We start from the raw sequence: 23,459 nt of genomic DNA, 5'->3' as shown, positions 1-23,459 counted from the left end.
TCCAATGAGCAGCAGCTCCAAGCTTCAAACACTCTGTTGTTTGAAGCTCCAAGCTTCAAACACTCTTCAAACTGTTGAGCCTCTTGGCCTGCTACTCTTTTCAGCACCTGCTCTGGGGCAAAACTAAATCCCTTCTTCCTACTGCAGGTGGTGGAAGAGTGTTCGTTAAAGAGATACTTTAGCAGAGCTGCATTCTTGGCTATGACTCTCAGCTTGGCACCTGGGGACTCTAATTGCAAATGCCCAACCAAATTTGGGTGTGTTGGAAATAGCCCCAAAGTATAATCATATGGACTGGAAAGGGCTTCATAAGCTACATGTGACATTTTTTTCCCCTTTAGTCAACAAGGAGCGTGACAAAGTCTCAGTAACTGTGTCAACAGCCATACGTGATAGAAGCCATCTGCACACAAGGGGCCTGTAACAGCCGGTGGCATTTAGGATGTGTGCCGAAAACTGGCATGGTCTGTGCCTTGAGCCTCTTGGTACATTGTGTGCACAACGGCATCGCAGTGCAAGTGACCTCACAGGGCTCAGCTGGGCCCAGAAGCTAAGGAGACATGTAGTCATGACTATGATGACAGGAGGGCCATTCAGCATCTTAAGAGACAATAAAGGATCCGTGTGCCCACTTTTTCCACCACCACCACCCCTTCTCCTCTCCTCCTCCCCCTGCCCTCAAAAGCTGAAGCCCAGGCCAGAGTCCCACATCATGCAGATGAATAGCAGGTCTGTTCCAGCAGCTGTGCTTTCCCTCCCACCCAGCAAAGGCACTGGGAGACTCCAGAAAGCTGCAGAGACTTGGTCTCTTGTCCGGGCTGAGAGGATTGAAAAGAAAACCTGGGAAGAAAAAAAGGGGGGGAAAAGATGGGATCGGAAGGAGAAATGATCAACCTTCATGTGAGTCTATTTTGGGCATATCAAGGAGGGGTTGGGGGCTGGTGAGTGAGGCCTAATGCTTGTCAGTCACTTCTTTGTCTCTTTTTTATTTCACCTCTGCCTTTCTTTGAAGTCTCTTTCTGGATATATCTCCTCTCACCTCCTTCATGCCCTCTGTCACTTTCTGGGCTGTTCACAGGAGCCAGATCCCAACAGGGCCCATCAAAGGACTGATAAGCTTTTCTGATAGGGAGGAGAGTCCCAGACAAGGAGAGCTGCTTAGAAAGAGCTTTTCTTGAGAGAGGCAAGCGTGCCTGTTTGACAAGCTGGGAAAAGTTATTCCATCTCTCTCTGTCCTTCTTCACAGAGCCCTTCTGTGCTTGATTAGAAAACGTTCCCAACCCGAGGCATGAGGGGGAAAAGAAATAAACACTGCAACACCGAAGCGAGACAGCCCTGGACCCAAATTCCTACCTGGGGTTCCTAGAGAAACAAAACCTCTTGATCCAGCCCTCTCAGGCTCCTCTTTTTCCGCTCCTCAGAATTTGTTTGCTGAGGAGAGGCACTTCCTAGAACTCGGGTGTCTCTTGAATGGGCTGCTTATTGCAGATGGATTGCATTTTATTTAAAATAAACCCCACCAAAGCAAAGGAGAGAGTTGAGTTTTAAGAGTTTTTAAAGTTTAAAGTTGACCACACAGCAAGACTTAACAGATGTTGAGGTATTTTATATCTTGTTTATTTATTTGCCATAGTTATAACCCACTCTTCCTTGTTAATGCAATCCCAGAACGAGAAAGGACACTAAGGCAGCACAAGGAAATAATATTTTGTTTTAATGCAACTTAATGTAAAAAGAGACAGGGATAAATAATCTGACCAAACCCAAAGAGTACTCATTAATGGTTCCTCATCATCCTGGAAAAACGTGGCCAGTTTTTCAGGGCCCGTTGTTCAAAATCTTTGTAAACAACTCGGATGAAGGGATTGAGGGGGTGCACATCAAATCTGCAGATGATTCCAAACTGGGAGGGGTAGCTAAGGCTGCAGAAGACAGAATCAGATTTCAACATGACTTTAACGAGCTGGGCCCAAGATAACAAAGATAGAAATGTAAAGTTCTGCACTTAAGCAGGAAGAACAAGATGTACAAATATAGGACGGGGGACACCTGGCTTACTAGCAGTACATGTGAAAAGGATCTAGTGGTCTTGGTGGACTGCAAGTTGAACATGAATCAACTATGTGACACAGCAGCAAAAAAAGCTAATGCTCTTCTAAGCTGCATCAACGGAAGTCTACTGTCCAGTTCAAAGGAAGTAATAGTACCACTCTATTCTGCCTTGGTTCGACCACACCTGGAATACTATGTCCGATTCTGGGCACCACAATTTAAGAAGGATGTTGACAAGCTAGAACATGTTCAGAGGAGGGTAACGAAGATGACAAAGGGTCTGGAAACCAAGCCTTATAAGGAATGGTTGAAGGAGCTAGAGCAGGCAAATCATTGAAACCCCTTTCAGAACATCTAAATCAGAGATTGCCAACATGGTGCCCTTCAGATGTTTTGGACTACAACTCCCATCATCGCTCAGCGTTACCAATTACGAGGGACTATTGGAGTTGTAGTCTACATCTGGAGGGAACTGTGTTGGTTACCCCTGATCTACTAAGGCATTTTGTTGGTCACTGTGAGAAATAGGATGCTAGACTAGATAAGCCTTTAATTTAATCCAGCATGGTTTTTATGTTCACCCCTCTTGCCCCCCTCTAAGCCCACCTTTTCTTGTGAAGTCCATTTTAATTTCCGTGTCCTAGTCTTTCTAGCCATGCATACTGATAACATTGTTTAAGCGACCTCCTATAATTGGCAGTGCATAAAAATATATGACTTGCTAACATGCCAAAAGATGGGAGCTTTCAAAATATTTGTTGTGGATTCCTAAAACTGTTCATATTATAGCATTCTAGTGCCAGAAATGAGGGGAGATGTAGCACTAGGGATGGTGACTCTCGGTTTCAGTTTCTCTCACTTCTGCATTTTCCCAATTTAGTTATCCATATTTTAACATAGTCTGCAATTTTTTAAAAAGTCATTATGTAAATTCATCAATATTTCAATGCAACTATCTTCTAATATACACGTTTTTGTATGTTGTTTTCATTAATATGCACATTTTATTTTTGTGTGTGCATTTTTGTCCACATTACTTGGTTGGGGAATTGCATTGCCAAATTTGGAGAAGTATGACTTTAAAAGATGGCTGTGTTCACATATTGTTTTGAAAAGCATGAACTGAATCAAATGTGGTCGGGAAAACGCCTGCACTGTGTGATTTACTATGGCAACTACAAATACTTTTTTAAAAAGCCTTTAAAATAAATTTGGGCAGCAGCCCAGGCATTCTCCTGGTCAGCTCCAACAGAATACCTGTCTCTGAAGAAGGACCCCTCTTTGATTCCTTCTCAGAGACCAGATGCGGAAGAGGTGGCAGAGAAGCAGCTGCTGCTGCCGCTGTTGCAATGGTAATAAAACTGTTTGTTTTTCAAAGTAACGGTGGCAGTGACAGAGAAGAGGGAATAAAGGGCACTGCCCACTGCAAAGAGGACAATTGTGGGGACACCTCATCAACTGGATCATTCTGGGAAACCCCTGTAATCTGGTGCTGGACCTGAATAGATCTGAGTTAATTTACTTTGTCTTTAAGCAGATCTGACTGTCTTCTGTTGGACAATACCCCCTGGGTATCACATCCATAAGGCACAAAGGATAGTTCCAAAAATTGGTGCTCAGTACTTTTTGGGGCATGAGAGCTCAGACCCAGAAACCTGTTGAATACCCTCATGTGAAGGAATATAAGAAGAGCCTGCTGGATCAGACCAATGGCCCCTCTAGTCCAGCATCCTGTTCTCACAGTAGCTAACCAGACACCTGAGGGAAACCGACAGCAGGATTTGAGCACAAGAGCACTCTCCCCTCCTGTGGTTTACAGCAACTGGTATTTTGAAGCATTGCTGCCTCCAAGGAAGCCTGAATTGGAATTGAAAGAAGCTGTGAGTCAGAAAATGTTGTGAGGAAACAGAGCTGAGAAGTAGAAACTGGAGGAAGGCCCAGGCCAACCCCCAATGTCTCAACCACCTCCTTCAACAACTTAAAAGCCAGCATTTAGAGGCTTGCCACCTCTCCCTAAGGGAGAGAACGAAGAAAAGAGCCCTTGCTTATTTCCCTGCAAATAAACGCAGAAAAGCGACTCTTTCAGGCAAAGTGTAGCTAGCAATCTTGCCCACGCATGTTTGTCTGTGTAATGCAGAGGTAGAGACTCTTTTGGGGTGGCCAAGGGCTGCATTACTGGGGTGGAAAGCTATGGGGGGGCTGCATTCCAATAGTGGGTTGGTCTGGACTAAAAGTGGGTGGGGCTCAGCAAATGCACACACTTAACAAAGGCACACACACACTTAGCACACAGACACACTTGACACACACACTTAATAAAGACTGTTTCCTGTCCTCTGTTTCTCCTCCGCCTTCTCACTCTTATTCTCTCACTGAATTGCATCTCTGTGCACTGAGAAGCTCCTGTCTCTCAGTGTACAGAGAGGAAATGCTGCAAACTGTTCTTACTGGATCACCAACTCCCTGCTTTCTATCACCGGGTGCTGAGAAACGACTCTGCTTTTCCCAGTATTCAGAAAGAAAAAAACAGTGAGCTGGCCAGACAGAGAACTTGCATGGGTGTGTCTTAACAGGAGAGGCCTGGCAAGCTGGATGGAGAAGTCTGGTAGTCCGGATCTGGCCCACAGGCCAGTCAAGCCAGTCATTCCCTCAGCCCTGATGTAATGTGGGAAAAATATAAAGACGGCTTAGTAAAAACAAAAACGAATGAATGAAATGATCTGCCTTTCCATTTGTTCTGTTTAACCCAGGAGTGGGGAACACTTGACCCACAGTTGGGCCAGCATGGGCTCCAGTTTGGCCTGCAAGGCCATTTACTCAAACCACACCCACCTTCCCTATACCTAACATCAAACACGATGGAACTCATGTTTGATGTCATATGGAACTCAGTAGTGCAGCCAACCGCTGCTGAAAGCAGAGCTTGAAGTAAGCACCTTTCAGCTCTCCCTTTAACCCAACTAAGGACAGAGAAACACCTTTGCTTTTTGCACTTAGCAGGGCCAGCATCAGGAGCTGGTGTTATCGGGCACCTGCCAAGGTCCGCACCCCTTCAAGGGGTCCACTGCCAACCCCTAGAGTTTCCTGGCCCTGCTGCCACTTCTCCTTATTGTATCTTCACCAATCCATAGCATGATTTTTATGTGATTTCATTTTTAAGTTATTTGCATGCTGTAAGTCACCTGCGGAAGAGTGAAAGTGCAGAAAGGCTGAATATAAATTGTACTACTAGGTAATGGTAAAAAGGTAAAGGACCCCTGGACGGTTAAGTCCAGTCAAAGGCAACTATGGGGTTGCGGCGCTCATCTCGCTTCAGGCCAAGGGAGCCAGCATTTGTCCACAGACAGCTTTCCGGGTCATATGGCCAGCAGGACTAAACTGCTTCTGGCGCAACGGAACATTGTGACGGAAACCAGAGCGCATGGAAATGCTGTTTACCTTCCCGCCGCAGCGGTACCTATTTATCTACCTGCACTAGTGTGCTTTTGAACTGCTAGGTTGGCAGAAGCTGGGACAGAGCAATGGGTGCTCACCCCATCGCAGGGATTCAAACCGCCGACCTTCTGATCCGCAAGCCCAAGAGGCTCAGTGGTGCAGGAAGGCTGAACATAAATTGTACTACTACTACTACTTCTACTACAGAAAACATTTATTGATCAAGTTTACAATGGATGCCAGTTACCTGACATAAATGCAATCACACCAAAACCTCTAGTGTCTGTCTGAAATTTGAAATGACATTAATTGGAAGCATTTGTTCCTCTCCATGGCCAAAGCAGAATTGAAACCAACCCTGGATGTTTCTTCCTTTTATTGTTCTTTTTTGGTTGTTGTTGTTTTATCTTGTGTGAAACAAATGGAGTGCTTTTGTTTGTGCATTTATTTATTTAAGTAAGTAAGTAAGTAAGTAAGTAAGTAAGTAAGTAAGTAAGTAATGTGTTTGTAGTCCACTTTCCCTTTTTAAGCCATGATGCCTTTGGCAACATTCTCAGTGCTGCCCTGCTGTTCATCATTTTGCTTTTATCTTACTGTGTCCCTGATGTGAAAATTGAACAAATCAGTTTCAGGAACTAGGAAGTGTACATTTATGATTTAAGTACCCTATTTTGACATACTGGAAGTACCTTCTAGGAAATAACAACTTGTGTAGTAATTGGCGATTGTAGAGTTAAATATTGCTTGGAGCTAAGACTCCACCTGTTAGTTTGATCTTGTGGTTGCTTTCATTTTCTTGTGTAGTTGTGTGTGAGCCTGTTCATCAATAAGCAGTGACTTTTTCTGGTCACAAAGTGAGTAACGTTGCCTTCTATTGAATAAAAGCTTAGCAACTAGTTTGTAGGAGCACAACAGCTGAAAGCTGTTTTCACAAACTGTTTAGAAACTATTGTATTATTTGCAAGAATCCAGATGGGTATGATTGTAATTTCTGGCTGGAAATTTGTGCATTCGTTTTTAGTTATCTATCAAAGGACACCCTTTGACTCATCCTACAATGCGATGATAGATGTTCTGCCTTTGTGCATCGGTCCAACAGAACAAGTGCCATCAAACTTGCTCATCTTTCCTTGGACCCCACTGCCCCACATGGTGGTGACTCTTTGCCAGTGTTGTACACATATGAGCCAAGACACTGCATAGAATCAAGCCACGATAATAGCTTCCTTTGCGTGTCAAGAGATAGCAGGATATGCCGATGATGGACAGGGCTGGCTCTACTATTAGGCAGAGGGAGGTTTCCGCTTCAGACAGATGATTATGAAAAGGCAACAAATGTTTAGTTGTATTTTTACTGACAGGGAATGGCAAAGAGGCAGATGCAGGATTTATTTCCATGTGCCAAAATAACTTGATTGGCCTTGGGTACTGTGTGCACCTTGATTAGTGGAGGGGGTGGTTGACATTTGCTGCTCTGCCTTCAGCAGTATGTTGTCTAGAGCTGACCCTGAGCATGGAAGAAGAGTTTCTGCAGCAAGACACTTTGTTAACTTCCACTTAACTCTCTGAAGTACGGTTTCAGCTAAAACTGAGACACCACCACATGTACTCTGTGAATCAACACACTTTTGCACTATTTTGTAATGCACAAGAGCAGAAATCTTAACTTGTAATTCACCTTGTAATTAGCTAGTAATTGGCATTATGATTTAAAGTGGGAATGGGGAACATGGGGCCTACCAAATGCTATTGGTTTGGAGCTGCCATCATCCCTGGCTGCTGGCCAAGCTGGCTGGTACTGATGGGAATTGGATGACATCAGGTGGGGATTCAGGTTCATCACTCTTGTTTCAAAGAAAAGGCAGGCTTGGAACTAGGTTCAGAATTGGTACTAGGCTCAGAATTCAGCATCCTGCAAATTTCTGCATGTTTCTAGTCCCTAAGGCTGTGAAAGTCAGCTTAAAAGTGAGTACAGGTGGTAACTATTTTGCACATGTCCAGTTAATGCATGACCGCTGGTGCACAGATCATTTTAGACCCGGAAAAGGGCAGAGCGGAGTCGTAACAGGGTGGGCTTGTGTGTGCTGTGTTGAGACACACAGGGGCCAAGAACAGAATCCCCACACAAAATAGTTGCCGCCTGTATTTGGTTTAAGGCTGCTTAAAGGTAAAGGTAAAGGGACCCCTGACCATTAGGTCCAGTCATGACCGACTCTGGGGTTGCGGCGCTCATCTCGCTTTATTGGCCGAGGGAGCCGGCGTACAGCTTCCGGGTCATGTGGCCAGCATGACTAAGCCGCTTCTGGCGAACCAGAGCATCGCTTGGAAACGCCATTTACCTTCCCGCTGGAGCGGTACCTATTTATCTACTTGCACTTTGACGTGCTTTCGAACTGCTAGGTGGGCAGGAGCTGGGACCGAACAACAGGAGCTCACCCCATTGTGGGGATTCAAACCACCAACATTCTGATCAGCAAGCCCTAGGCTCTGTGGTTTAACCCACAGCGCCACCCGCTGCTTACTAAGAAGTAAATCCCACACAATTCAATGGGGGTTACTTCTGAGTAGGCTTTATATAGGATTGCACTGTCAACCTCAGAGGTCAGGATGGCTTGTGGGTTTTTCTAATAGCTGTGGCCCAGTCTTGATTGTCTTGCATAGTTTTTGCCATGCCCCATGGCTAACCAATAGACTATGTAAAATAATCAAATTGCAGGCAGATTAGCATAATTAGCATAATTTATAGAAGTCATAGAATCCAGTTCTTCTTGCTGCTAAATTTAGATGCAGAATATGCACATGGCCTGTTGTCACATGGCTTTATTCAGAATGTAAAGGGCTGCAGAGATATATATAGAGAGAGAGTAAGAGAGATAGAGAAGGATGAAAGCACTGAACAGATACAGATACACACACACACACACACACACACACACACATATCGTTTCCTTCACGGCACTGACAAGAAAGTGGGTTTGGTTTGGTAACCAAAGAAAGAGACTTCCATTTTTCTGCTTCTGTGACTTTAAAAGTGGTTTCTGAGTGGTTACAAAATCTTTACCTTGAAAGCACATTTGTTGGCATGTGTGGAAATGGCCAACTAATGCATGCTTTCTAGTGCAACAGAGCCCTTTGCTCTCTTTTAGTGGTTTTCCTAGAAATGTGACCAACTGAGGTTGCTGACTGATGAAGCCCTGCCCCTCTGCTGTTAGACTTAAGCAAGGCCTTTTAGGGTCAAAGAGCATGTGGCCTGGGAGGCCCATGATCAGATCTCCTGTTACCTTTTAAAAGCAATCCCGGGGTGGAAGGATTTGAACTGGGCCTCTAGCACTGGAGAAGTAGGGAAGGGGACTTTGGGACTGCCTATCTAGCAGGAGATTCCAATCAGCCTGAAATTTAAGTGTGTAGTTAGAATGAATAAAAGCACTCTGTTGTCCTAGTGCAAAAAAACCTGGACTTCCTGTTTTTAGGAAAGTGTGACAGTGGGAAAGCACTGAAAAGTGTGATTAAGGGAAGACCCATAAACACTCAGTTATCAAATAAGGGTGAATGGTCATCGCTGTTCTAAAGAATCCAGACATCTTCATAATATTCCACTTCTTCCCATAGGTACCACCAGTGCTTTTTTCCTCTCTTCAGGGGGTACTCAAGGGTATGCAGTACTGGCACCTCTTTTTGTTGTTAAAAAGTGTGACACTTACTGTAAGAACTTCATGGTGAGTACCATCACCTATTTTTCTAGAAGAAAAAGCACTGTGTACCACTTCCAGAGGCGGTTTTAGGGTATTGTGACTGGTGTGGTTGCACTGGGCACCGACTGCTGGGGTGCCACAACAATGGTGTAGAAGGCAGCGTGTGAAGAGTGTGTGTGTGCTGAATTTTAACATCACTCTGAGTGCCACTGAAATTTGAGAGCCCAAGATCCGCCACTGCTACCTCCACTGCCGATGCAAGTGCTCTACAGAATGTATTTTTGTAGTGGATGTAGGTGCCTATTGGGTCATGGCTGTGTTATCACTAACCACCACCAGAACGTTTCCACCTCCTGTGCCTTGCCTACGATTTTAGAGGTTCAGTGTGTCCTAGGGCAACATTCCAGTGCACGATCCTTGTCTAGCCCTTAAAAAGACTTCCATTTTTATTTTTTAAAGTAAATACTATCTTTTTCATCCAACTATGTAAGCATCCCTTTTCCAGAGTTATATCTGCCCTAATTATTTTGTAAAAGAAGTATACTTAACATATAAGCACATATAACTCGGCAGCAAGGGTTGTTCTCCTATCACCTCTGCACTGGAGGATTGAAGGATATTCTGCAAAAGGTTCCGTGCAGTTGAGGGCACTTCGACAGCTAAAGGTCATCTGTATAACCTGTAAGTACAGAAGGAAAGGGGAGAAAGAAGTGGAAGGGAACGTATCCAGGTGGTATCTGAAACTTGTCCAAACTCTTTAGCCAGGGCCAGATAATATTGCCAATATAATGGTGATTTAAGATGTGGAGCAAAAGTTATGTCTGTTCCACAACTCACACAGTGCTGTGACTGTACTCTGAGCTAGAAAGTGTTCCACAAATAGCCTAACATTGTGATGCTAGAGAGCTTGGGGCATGAAAATATGCACAGAAAGGATTTTTTTGTAAGTTGCCACTAATTTTATCTTTGTTGTATAATTGAACTGTGATATTTCTCCCCTATCCTCTAAATTGTCCTTTGCTCGTTCATCATAACTACCCTGGGGTACATTTTTCTGCATATTGGAGAAAGGGAGCCTATAGATAGTCACTCTGCATGGAGGAACTGGAGCATATATATAGAGAGAAATAGAGAGGTATCGTGTATGAGCCAAGAGTATGAGTTGAGAGATACTTAATCCAGAGCTTACCTGCGGGTAGAATTAGACACGATAGTAGATGTGGAACTGCCATGGTACCATGTTGTTTCCTGCCCCTCTATCTGCTCCATAACATCTAGTTTGCCACCATCCAGAATGTGCCACCACTGTGCTCTGCACTAGCCCTAGGATGGCCACTTAGCCATTGCCAGATATGAGGAAATGCATCATCAGAAATAGGACACAGATTTGCATAAACGTTGCTTGTGCTAATTTATATAGATGGAAATTTATAAATAGTCACTGTAATTTACATGGAACAGTGGTTCTCAAACTTTTTTTTCTGGGTCACACTTTCAGGATAAAACTTTGCTCTTGAGTCACTCCACACTAAAACTTTTATTGATAAGAAATTCACTGGAAAACAAAAAGAAACAACTCCTAGCAGTGTTTGATTTATAACATAGAACACAACCGCTTTATTATATGATCATGGGACATCCAGAAAATATAAAACAATGCAGCTACATAGGACCATGACTCATTCCCAACTTACGATTATAAACAAGCCTCTTACATAGGTACCTTAAGTATGTATACAAACTCAGTGAGAGGTGTCAGCTTGCTTTTGCCAGGTAATCTCCTTTATATTGGGTCTAATTCGAGACAAACTCCTATCTCCTCATCAACACAAATGAAACGTTTACATGATTCTGAGACTGTCCTTGAATCTTCGGCTCCACACACCATTGAGAATCGCTGAAATAGAAACACAATACTGTACATCTTACTATGGTGTGGACAGTGACCAGGTGAGATGTGTGCCTGTCCAGTCTGCTGTACAAGTGGACTACTTCCATGCTCCTGATTCCTTGCTGCCCTCCCTTCTTATGGGTCTATATCTTTAAACCAGACTTGGAGCAGACAGCCTTTCAGATAGAGGACTACTTCAGATAAAAGACTGTAAAGTAGCCACTCTACTGCCCTGCCCAGCCTCACCCTCTGTTCGCCAAGGGAGTGAGGCAGTGCCCAGTGCAATGAGAGGCAAATCTGTCAGTTACATTTTCTCTCAGCTTATTTTTCCAATCTTAAATTCAGTTCTCCAAATTTGTGCATCCCTTTGCACGTAAAAACAAATACCAGTAAGTCCTCGCGATAATTCATCAGCAATTTAGTGTGCATTTCTCCTGATAGACACATTTTTGCATGCAAATTTCCCTAATATAATGCTTTTAATTTTTTTTAATTAATATGTACATTCTCATGCAGTTTTCCTTTTTACACACATTTTGGTAGACATTATTTGGTTGGAGAACTGCATTGCAAAATTTGGAGAAGTGTAACTTTCAAAGGATAACTGTGTTTCAGTTCCTGTATTGTTTCAGGAAACATGAATTTGGTAGTTTTGACCAAACCAAAATCTTTCTCCAGGCCCTAACTCTAACATTCTGGTATTTGCCTCTGGTTTAGTTATCTTCTGCTCCTGCTTTTTTAAGCAGCCAGTGCTACTCTTGTTTGTTTGATATCTCCACTCTGAAGCTGATGGTGTCACCATCAACACCTGATTATTACTTACGTTAATCAGGCTGAACTTTCCATCAGTTGAGGCCAATGATGGGAGGGTGTGGGAAACTCTCTTAACTATGCTTCAGAATTGTAAAAGGCTTCAGCTTCGACATTGTTAAGTTAGAGCCAATTGCTTATTAAGCTGTTCCAAGTGCTTGATTAGATAGAATAATGAACTTGGGCAATTTAGTATTTTAAGTCTTTGTTTGGATGCTCTTGGTGGGCTACCAACAGTGAATGCAGACATTTTGATTGAGCTATATTTTGCTAATGGTACTGCTGCTGAGCAATTATCTGTCACCGCTCAACTGCATCATGCAGTCATTGTCAACATACTTCCACATCAGCCAGTCATTGGCTAGGGAAATAAATTGTGAAACACATTGTTGGGAACTTGAATGGCTAGTCTTCTGGTTGTAAATCAACTGTAGCATGCTTTGTCCAAGAAATTGGACATGCTGAAATGTTTTTTTCTTTTTAAAAAGGTAGGTGTGTGCACAGACATAGAGTAGGAATGCAAGAAACTGCCTTTTACTGCGGCAGACCATTTATCCATCCATCTCGGTATTGTCTACATGGACTGGCAGGAGCTTACTTAGCCCTACCTAGAGATGCTGGTGATTGAATTTAGGACCTTTTGCCGACAAAGTGGTTGCTCTGTTATTGAGCAAAATAATGGAGTTGCAACAGGGAATGCTGTTGACAAACTTTGTAGAAGACTGTGGTGCCTAGAGCCATAACCAAAAGATAAAACCATTTAAAACTCAACTAAACTTCTGATACCATGTTAGAAGTTTCATAGAAAGACCCCCTAAGTAAGATTTTGAAGTGCAAAGCCAGGATGGTTATTCAAAAGCCCGACAAAGATTAGAAATTATGCTATAAATTTATTTACTGCCACCTGCAGGCATGATGGAAAGTAATGATTTGCTAACATATGCAGCATTTTCCCTTATAGCTGTGAATAATAAATATAAATAGCTCTGCCCCTCTCATGCATACCAAACTGTATTGTAGAAGCTATAATTTAATGTGAAGTTTGGAATCGGAAATAAGGCCGACAATGTAATTATTACTCATTGCTGCTCAGCTCTGATGCATTCTTTGGCTTCCCTTTGTTATAGAGTTAATACAACCATGGACATAATCCAGCAAGAGTGTTACAATATGCTATCAGGACTGTCTAGGTCGGGCCTCAAAATATTGTTGAACTACAGCTCCCATTGCTCCTCACTGTTGACAGTGTTGGCTGCAACTGATGGGAGATGGATTCCAACAACATCTGGAGAACCAGATGTCTCACCTCTGTTCTAGGTAGTGGTACAGCTAAGTAACTTCAGATCATGAATTTATGACCCTCCTTTTTTGATGGTCCTGTTTAATACAGTGGTACCTCGGGTTAAGTACTTAATTCGTTGCGGAGGTCTGTTCTTAACCTGAAACTCTTCTTAACCTGAAGCACCACTTTAGCTAATGGGGCCTCCTGCTGCCACCACGCCACCGGAGCACAATTTCTGTTCTTATCCTGAAGCAAAGTTCTTAACCTGAAGCACTATTTCTGGATTAGCAGAGTCTGTAACCTGAAGCGTATGTAACCTGAAGCGTATGTAACCTGAAGCGTATGTAACCCAAGGTACCGCTGTACTTCAGTTGTGAAGCACACAGTTCACATTTATCTTCTCTTCCCTACTGGAGCCTCCAAATCTGTGCTTTGCTGGCTTCCGGAGGCGGCGCCAATGGCAATGGCGGTCTCCTTCTAGTCTGGAGGGAGAAGCTCCGCGGAAATCGGGTCTGTCCGCTACGGCGAAGCAGAGACCCTTTCGAAAATCACAGGCAGGAGAAGCCTGTGAACGTGGGACTCGGCGGGCACCCTTAGCGCCCCCCGGATTTGCGAAGGAACCCCGCAAGGGGCTCCGGAGCGTAACGGGAGCTTGGCGCGGTGCTGAGAGTCAATTGCTCTTTGCGTGGGGTGAAGCCGCACAGCTGTTGCCAAAGAGCGCTGACCTTTTTCCTGTGACAATTCGGCTGCTAAACAACTACCCGTGAGTAGGTGAAGCTTAAGATCTGGGACTAAAAGGAGAAAAAAGGGATTGATTCGGCACTGAAGCGGGAAGGTGTAAACAGGAAGTCCGCCTTCCTTTCTGTATACAGATCAAAGCAAAGACTCTCTGAGCTAATACCTGGAGAGCGGTGCTTCAAAGCTCCAAATCTGAACATCAAAGTAAAAGAACTCCCTCCCCAGGTTGCAGGAGGGGGGGAGGAGGGGAAAGTGACTTTTTTGCCTGCAAAAGAAAGGAAAAGGGAATAGAGACCACCACCTAATTCCTGGGAACGGACTGCAAGGATCGTTAGAATTGTTGCACTGAGAGTCGCACTACTTATGGACAATGTAACTTTTTAATGGTTAACTCTGCAAAGGAGATATTTGTTAAAGGTCTTCTCTGGATTTGAAACTGTTGCCTGCTTTGCTGAGGGGGACTTTGGAAAGTTATGAGGGTGTTTCTGATCCAACAGAATACAATAAAGAAGAGAGCCCAAAATGAAAAAAAAGATAAAATTTTGGAAAAAATAAAAGAGGGTGAGAAGAAACTAAGAGCGAAACCAAAGTCACAAGAGATTCTGAGAGATATAAAGTTATATCAAGTGCAATATATGAAGATGATGAACCAGGAAATTAAATGGAAAATTAAACAAATGAGACAAAAGACATTTCAATCGGCTAATAAATGTGGAAAATTGTTAGCTTGGCAAATGAAAAAAAGACAAAAGCTCAATACTATCACTAATTTGGAAGTGGAAGGAAAGAACATTCAGAATCCAGTGGAGATTAGAAAATGCTTCCAGAGGTATTTTAAAGAGTTATATACACAAGGGCCACAGAAAGAGTTTGATATAGACCAATTTTTAAAAACAAATGGATTACAAAAAATCTCTCAGGAAAACAAGATAATGCTGAACCATAAAATTACAGAACAGGAGGTAGAAGGTGCCATTCAGAATATGCAGTCGGGTAAATCTCCAGGGCCGGATGGTTTAACCTCAAAATATTATAGATATTTGAAGGATTGGTTAATTCAGCCACTAAAGGAGGTTTGTAACGAAATTTTGGAGGGGGGAAAGCGCCAGAGCCGTGGAAGGAAGCTTACATTACACTTATACCGAAAACTGAGTCGGAAAAGACACAACTTAAGAATTATCGCCCCATATCCCTGCTCAATGTGGATTACAAAATATTTGCTGACATTTTGGCTAATAGATTAAAAAAAGTATTAGTGGAAGAGATGCATAAGGACCAAGCTGGCTTTCTCCCAGGTAGGCACTTGTCTGACAACACGAGGAACATAATCAACATTTTGGAGAAGTTGCAAGTGAATATTAATACTAAAGCAGTTTTAATTTTCATAGATGCGGAGAAAGCCTTTGATAATATTTCTTGGAATTTTATGAAGAAAAATCTCCAGGGGATGGGGGTGGGTCAAGGGTTTGAAAATGGTATAAGTGCAATTTACTCAGAACAAAAGGCTAAGCTAATAGTCAATAATGTGATGACAGAGGAATTTAAGATAGAGAAAGGTACACGACAAGGCTGCCCAATTTCCCCATTGCTTTTTATTTCGGTCCTGGAGGTTTTGCTAAATATGATTAGAAGGGACCGTCTGATTAATGGTGTTTAGGTCGGAGCCAAACAATACAAATTGAAAGCTTTTGCAGATGACCTAGTTTTGACGTTACAGGAGCCAGAATCTAGTACGAAAAGAGTATTAGAACTGATTCAAGAATTTGGTCATGTGGCAGGATTTAAGCTGAACAAGTCAAAAACTAAAGTTCTTGAGAAAAATTTAACACCGATTGAGAAAGAGAGGTTTCAGAAGGAGACAGGTTTAACACTAGTTAAGAAAGTAAAATATCTGGGGGTTAATATGACTGCTAAGAACTTAAATTTATTTAAAGATAACTATGAGAAATGTTGGACAGAAGTGAAAAAAGATTTAGAAATATGGTCAAATTTAAAGCTTTCCTTGTTGGGTCGAATTGCAGCTATAAAGATGAATGTATTGCCAAAAATGTTATTTCTGTTTCAATCATTGCAAATTTTGGACAAGATGGACTGTTTCAAGAAGTGGCAGAGAGACATTTCTAGATTTGTCTGGCAGGGCAAGAAGCCCAGAATAAAATTTAAAATATTAACTGATGCAAAGGAAAGAGGCGGATTTGCCCTGCCAGACCTTAAACTTTATTATGAATCAGCAGCATTCTGCTGGTTGAAAGACTGGCTGCTTCTTGAGAACACAGACATTTTGGATTTGGAAGGTTTTAATAATGTTTTTGGGTGGCATGCATATTTGTGGTACGACAAGGTTAAAGCACATAAAGCATTTAAAAACCATATTGTCAGGAAAGCATTGTTCAATGTCTGGATAAGATACAAAGACTTACTTGAAAATAAAACCCCAAGGTGGTTATCACCGATGGAAGCGAAGGCTCAGAAAAAGCTCAATATGGAGGCCAAATGGCCGAAATATTGGGAGATTTTGGAACAAGAAGGAGATAAATTGAAATTGCAGAGCATTTAGAAAATAAAAGACAAAGTGCGAGATTGGCTTCATTATTATCAAATAAGAGAGGCCTATAATTTGGACAAAAAAATTGGCTTCCAGGTGGAAAAATCAAAATTGGAAACAGAACTGTTAGATCCCAAAACTAAGATACTTTCAAGAATGTATAACTTGCTGTTAAAATGGAACACGCAGGATGAAACGGTTAAATTTGCTATGATAAAATGGGCACAAGATTTTGGACATAACATAATGTTTGCTGACTGGGAACAGTTGTGGACCACTGGTATGAAATTTACGGCATGTAATGCCTTAAGAGAGAATATTATGAAAATGATATATAGGTGGTACATGACACCAGTCAAGCTTGCAAAAATATATCATTTGCCTGATAATAAGTGTTGGAAATGTAAAGAAAATGAAGGTACATTCTTTCACCTTTGGTGGACGTGCCCAAGGATTAAGGCTTTCTGGGAGATGATCTATAATGAAATGAAAAAGGTATTTAAATATACCTTCCTGAAGAAACCAGAGGCCTTTCTCCTGGGCATGGTCGGCCAATTGGTGCCAAAGAAGGCCAGAACTTTCTTTATGTATGCAACAACAGCAGCAAGAATTCTCATCGCAAAGTATTGGAAGACACAAGATCTACCCACCTTGGAAGAATGGCAGATGAAAGTGATAGACTATATGGAATTGGCGGAAATGACTGGCAGAATCCGAGACCAGGGAGAAGAGTTGGTGGAAGAAGATTGGAAGAAGTTTAAAGATTATCTGCAGAAACATTGTAAAATTAATGAATGCTAAAATGATGTTGGATGGAAATGAAGTGGCTTTAGCAATAAGGTTAAAAAGAATATGTAAAAATGGATTGATAATTAGATGAAAATATAAAGTTATAATATGTTAAGATATAGAATTAAGATAAATACAAAGAGGGAAAGGATTTGCTGAATTAACTATGTGAACTGGAATACAAAAAAGGGAGGTGTGAGGAGGTCAGGAAACAAGTAATTGAAATATAAGATACGAAAAGATTGATTTGTTTTTTAATTGTTTTTTATTTCTTCATGTGTTTTGTATTTTTCTTTGCATTTTTGTATCTTTTTTCTTTTTCTTTTTCTTTTCTTATTCTGTAATTCTCTTTTGTCTGTAAAATTTCAATAAATATTTTTTAAAAAAAAACAAATCTGTGCTTTGCTGCCCCCAGTGGTGAGGTATTTGAGGCCTGGAAAACTGAAAGCTTTCCAGGGTGATTATGTCCTCTCAGGTTTCAGAATGACTCCCCCTCTCCAGGCAGCCCATTGGTTTCCCCTGACCAGGGCAATGAAGACAGTAATTCTGCTTATTGCATAGATAATGCAGTCTCTTTTCTGTATGGTCCTTTGCACAGCTTGAGTTTGAAGCTGCTGCTTTTTAATCTGAAATACTTTGTGTATGTCAGAGTCTAAACAGAGTAATGTTATATTTGCAGGAGAAAATCAAGTTCTGTATTGTTTGATGGTGGGGGGAACCGGGACCACAGATGGTCCCTAGTGGCATTCTGGTTTTCTTTGGGACTTTTCTTATTTGTGAAAACGAAATAAAATATTTTTTAAAAGTAAAGAGGTCTCTTGTCTGGTCTTCCAGTACCGTTTCCAAAATCCTGAGGCCAGATTTCAGTTCCAATCCATGCATAAGCAACCATCTCTCTGTACAATGTGCAGGACAGATCTCAAAATGTTTGTTTCTTGGTGTCTTTGAAATTTGAATCAAGCACCTTTTGTACTGCCAGGGGTTGGTTGGTTTGAAATTTGAGTAAATTTGTTTGTTGAGTTGTCTTGAAATTTGAATAAAGCAGGTTGCTTACCATCAGGAGTTAAAGCCACCCATTATGTAACTCCCACCGAAGCTAATAGATTTATTCTAGGGATTAATTTAGCCTCCAGGGTGACAATCAGGCTGAAGAATCTTGTGACAACAGGCTCCATCATGACTGCATTCTTGTGGGGAGGGAGGAACAACTTCTTCATTATCTATGTCTCCATAAGCAGCAGAAGAGCAAATGAATTCTCAGCACAAGCCTCTGTGTTTTTCCTCAGAAGCAAGTCCCATGGAGTTCAGTGGGACTTCCTAAAGGAAACATTTGTGGCAGGCATGGGGACTCCTGGGGACAGCCTTCCAGGGACCACATTCTGTCGGTGGGTGGGGCCAGAGGGGAAAATGGGTGGGGCAACAGATGCAACACTTACTTTTTGTACAGCTATATTTCAGCAGCAGCAGCAGCAGCAACAACAACAATTTATTACCGTATTTCTCCCCCGCCCATCTGGCTGGGTTTCCCCAGCCACTCTAGGCGGCTTCCAACAAAATACTACAATACAATAGTCCTTCAGATATTAAAAGCTTCCCTAAACAGAGCTGCCTTCACAAAACACAACACAAAAGCCAGAGGGCTCTCTGCACACACCCTTCTCTCTATTCTGGCAAGCAAGAGGATTTAATCACAGTCCAGCAACACATTCCTGCCAGGCAACACAATGAGAGTGTGAAATAAGGAAGGTGTGGGGAGAAAGGGTGAGGTGTGAGGAGGGATTTGGCCTGGGAAGAACCCTCATAGAGAGACGTGGAGGGCCACATTTGAACCCTGAGCTTCCCTGCCACTGGTGTATAGCAGAAGCTAATTTAGTATTGGGCCAGCCTTATGTTTCTTGGCCAAAGCAGGATTTGAATTCTGGTCTCCCAGGCCAACAGTTGAACCACTGCTCCACCACTCAGCTGGCATTGAGAAGGAGAGCATGATACTGTGCAGCTGAAGAAGAGACATCACTATGTAACTGCTGTAATGGGAGCTGGTGATGCCTGGGTCCTTTGCATTGAGTGGCACCATTTTTCTGCTGAAAGCCTATGAGTCAGCACAGCTGCAGAGAGACCATGAATGAAGGGGCAGCTCAGAAAAACAAGGTCAGCTGACACAGGCAAAATAAACACATCAGGGGCAGGACACAAACACCCCCCTCTCCAGCCCGCCCTGGTTTATCTATCTTTTTAATCTTTATCTTTAAAAAAAACCACAAAAAACACACCACCACTATACGTCATTATCCTGTGCTGGTTCTTTTCTCATCGGCTTTGGGGCCTCGCTGAGAGAAGGTACAAGCCATGAGGATCCCTGGCCTATTTAGCAATATTTTAAAAGGTTAGTCCAAATAGCAAACAAGACAGCTTGATCCACACGCAGCAAAAGTCGCAGAAGGGATAAGAGAGGGAGCTGTGCCCTTCAGCTCCACGAATATGAATAGGCACTAAAGCACGCTTAACTTTCTGCTGATTGCATTATGGGGATGTTATCCTCAGCACGTAACCTAAGTGGTGAAAATAACGTCCACATAGGTAGCTGCAATCTGTAGGTTAAGTGCACTTTGAGGCCCATTTAAATCAATGAGATTGAAGGCCACAATTAATTGTCCACATACCATCAGTTGCCTGCATTACTCTGCCTCTGTTTTTAATAATAATTTTAATAATAATTTTATTATTTGCACCCCACCCTAATTGCTGCGAATCACAAGTGGAGAGAACAGCCCATTCCATCAAAGTGAGGAAGCATTTGCCCATGGCAGGATTTCTTCACCAAAAAGAAATTACTGGCCGTGGGGTGGTACTGTTTGAGACTAGAAGGCCAGGCTTCAGGGTGATTAAGCATGCTCCTGCAAACAGAAACTACTTGGGACTCCAAATGAAATGTTTTGAGGATTAGGCCTTTAAGAAAAAAATTAAATTTCTGATTCCCTGCTCACTTAAAGAACTAATGGGGTTTATACAGGTCTTTCTCAAATTAATCTGTTTTGAGTGCTGGCAAAAGAACAGATCCTCCACAGCCTGTTTTGTATGGAATATGGTGGTTCAAGAGGATAAAAAAAAGGTTAACGTTTGTAAGAACCTGGAGAAAAATGGTTCTGTTGGAAATATTTCCCCAGCATGATAATAGATTTCTTTTTTAATGGCTTGGTTTGCACATAATGCTAAGCCATGGTTTACATAAACCAAGGTTTATAAACAAGCAGCAAACAATGGTTTAGGAGTGTGGCTTTTTCATGGTTAAGAAACCATAGTCAAGACACTAGGCCAAGTTTGGATGATCAAATTAAACCTTGCTTTACTAAATTAAATCATGGTTTATAAACCATGGTTTTGTCTTATGTGTGAACCTGATCAGTGAGTTGAAAGGAACTCTGGTCATGCCAAAAAGAAGCATTTGTCCCTTGTGCCTTTCTTTTTCTTATATGCCAGAACCAAGCCCTTTCAGATCTTGTCTTAGTACAAATTAATTCCATCCAACATATCCCTCCAATGGCTAGTCTGATCTCCAAGACTTAGTGGTCTTTTGGGCACTGCTTTCTCCCTGCCAGTAGCGATTTTACTTGACAGAGTGGATTTTTTGAAACTCTAGGAACTGGGCCAGCTTCGTGGTGAGCTCAGGTATTTACGCTTTGGGTGGGGAGAGCTTTCATTTGAATGGGTCACTTTAAAGCTCTTCCTCCAGGCTCATTTTCACAATGTATAAACAAGGAGTGTTCTGGCTCCGGTAGAAGCAGCTGACTTCACTGTTCTGGCCAGCTGCAGGGAAAGGTGTTGCTCCAGCAGCCATCAATGTAGAAAGGATATAGAGGGAGGGAAAGACACATGATGGTGTTGCTGTTGAGCCAGAGAGAAGCGGCGTGCTCAGTTTTGACCTGAGAGCATTTTATACAAGCAAAAGGCTTGTCATTGTGACAGGCAGGGATGTGAAATGAAAGGGAGACTGGGGAGGATCCAAGGCACTGTGCACTTTGCAGAAATTCTGTAAACTGGGCTATCTTCACTACATTGAGTGCAATTTCATGTTTGTCTTTGCTTTTAAAATTATTATTTTTAAAAAGCCATGTGAGAGTGAGTGGGAAACAGGTTCAAGGCCATGGCATGCAAGGAGTGGGAGATAATCCCCTCCATGCTTCCTTCCTGGAAAATAAATCCCTTTTCCCTGAAGCTGCTTATTTTCTCCAGGTGGGAAGCTACTCTTGGCAGCAAGGTAGGCTCTGAACAGTAGACATTTCAGATCCGCAGTGAAATACACTGTAAAGTATTGCAAGATCTTGTAAAGCTGGCATTCAGGGCATTAGGCGTGCGTGTCGTAGGGATGGAGATTATTTTGTTAATTTTGGAACAGTCACAAGCAGGCAAGTGGACACAATGGTGTAGGAAATGCCAATTGTTATGACAGCTCATAGTTTGAAAGCAGCTGGAGTGATCTGAGGCAAGGCCCTTGCAGAATACATTTTAATAGTTTTAACCTTCCTGAGGAGTTCCTATAAAAACAAGGCTGCATGTTGCCAAGTTCAAGGGCAGAGGAAAAGATCAGGAAAGATCCTGCTAAATAAACAGATATCCTCCTGACTGGCAGGGTACCTTATCTCTGTAGGAATCTAGAATGGTGGAGGTTTATTGTTATTATTAATAAAAGTCATCTTGTTAATAATAATAGTTTAATGTATTAAGGTAAACAAAGTTTCCCCCTTGCTTCTTGATTATATATATCTATATATAGATATTGTACTGGACAGTAATGATATAAGGACACTCCCTAGACTGTGTGATGGAAAGTTGAATGTGTTCATAAGCTTATGCATTTGGCGATGATGCAGATTGCTGCCCACAAAATCTCATAAGCCTTGATGGATCAGACCAAAAGCTCACCTGGTCCAGCATGCTGTTCTCCTAGTGATTTAAGGCTGATTTAAAGAAACATGGGGCAAGGCTGAGAAAAGTGGGCCAAAAGCTAACTGTGACCAGGTCAGAGAGAGTGGGATTGGCACTCACCTACCCAGCTATATGGTCATGTCTCCATATATATTATTCTCATGTAGGATGATCATGGTCCCTACTTTACAGAATATGACCCTCTATTTTGAAAGACTATCAGAGGACAGTGCAGTTTTGAAAATGTCTTCTGTTTTAAGGACTGTCAAATTGAAATATAAAGAACCCTAAGAAGGGAGAGTACAGTGATACCTCGAGTTACAGACGCTTCAGGTTACAGACTCCGCTAACCCAGAAATAGTACCTCGGGTTAAGAACTTTGCTTCAGGATGAGAACAGAAATTGCGTGGCGGCAGGAGGCACCATTAGCTAAAGTGGTACCTCAGGTTAAGAACAGTTTCAGGTTAAGAATGGACCTCCAGAACAAATTAAGTTCTTATCCCGAGGTACCACTGTAATTGGGCCTTCAGGTTATCAATTAACAGTGAGAAACCCGGACAGCCGACAGAGAAAGCACTCAGGTTACTTGCTCACACTGTTAGAGTGAGATGTACTTTTTTATTTATTTAAATTATACTAATTCTTTCTAAATTTGCATAAATTACCTTCATGCAAATCAGTGTCCTCATTTTTTTTTTGTGAGACATCTCTTTTGACAATGTTCATCCCTTTTCTCATCATATGGCTGGTATCTCATTAATAATCATATATTACCCATGATCACAGAATTATAGTATTGGAAGGGACCTCAAGGGTCATCTAGTCCAACTCCCTGAAAGACTCCTTGACACATGACCATTCATCCTCTATTTAAAGATCTCCAATGAAGGAGAGTCCACCACCTTCTGAGGCAGACCATTCCACTGTCAAGCAGCTTTTACCATCAGAAAGTTCTTCTTAATGTTTAGTCAGTTCTTTTTTGTAATTTTCATCCATTGGTTCAGTTCCTACTTTCTGGAGCAGCAGAAAACAAGCTTGCGTCATCTTCCCTGGGATAGCCTTTCGGGTATTTGAAAATGGCTATCATATCCACTGCTATTTTTCTAGAAAAAGAGGTGCCGGAACTCACCATGAACACCTCACTTGTTCTCTTAGAATGACAATGGCGTCCACCTGAGAGCTGCCGGAACTGAGTTCCAGCTGGGGAAAATAGCCCTGATCATATCACCTCCCAGTCTTATCTTCTCCAGGCTAAACAATTCCTCATAAAGCTTCATTTCCAGAGTCTTTTTCATCTTGGTT

General features: G+C 42.2%; 1 protein-coding gene across 3 annotated transcripts in view; it reads left to right on the top strand.

Annotated features, from left to right (window-relative positions):
- NINJ2 (ninjurin 2) overlaps positions 1-23,459 on the top strand; it is a gene marked incomplete at its 5' end in the record, with an annotated part of 91,662 nt that overhangs the window by 41,631 nt on the left and 26,572 nt on the right. For 2 of the 3 annotated variants that reach the window (XM_083572433.1, XM_083572434.1), the window contains one exon: positions 766-900. The exons of the other annotated variant lie outside the window; for it this stretch is intronic. In XM_083572433.1, coding sequence (XP_083428559.1) covers positions 868-900 — 33 coding nt within the window. The remainder of the gene's footprint in view (positions 1-765; positions 901-23,459) is intronic. 3 annotated transcript variants of the gene reach the window in all.

This window comes from Podarcis filfolensis (genome assembly GCF_964270895.1).
Source record: "Podarcis filfolensis genome assembly, chromosome: 10".
Classification (NCBI taxonomy): domain Eukaryota; kingdom Metazoa; phylum Chordata; class Lepidosauria; order Squamata; family Lacertidae; genus Podarcis; species Podarcis filfolensis.
This window is presented reverse-complemented; position numbering and strand designations above follow the sequence as displayed.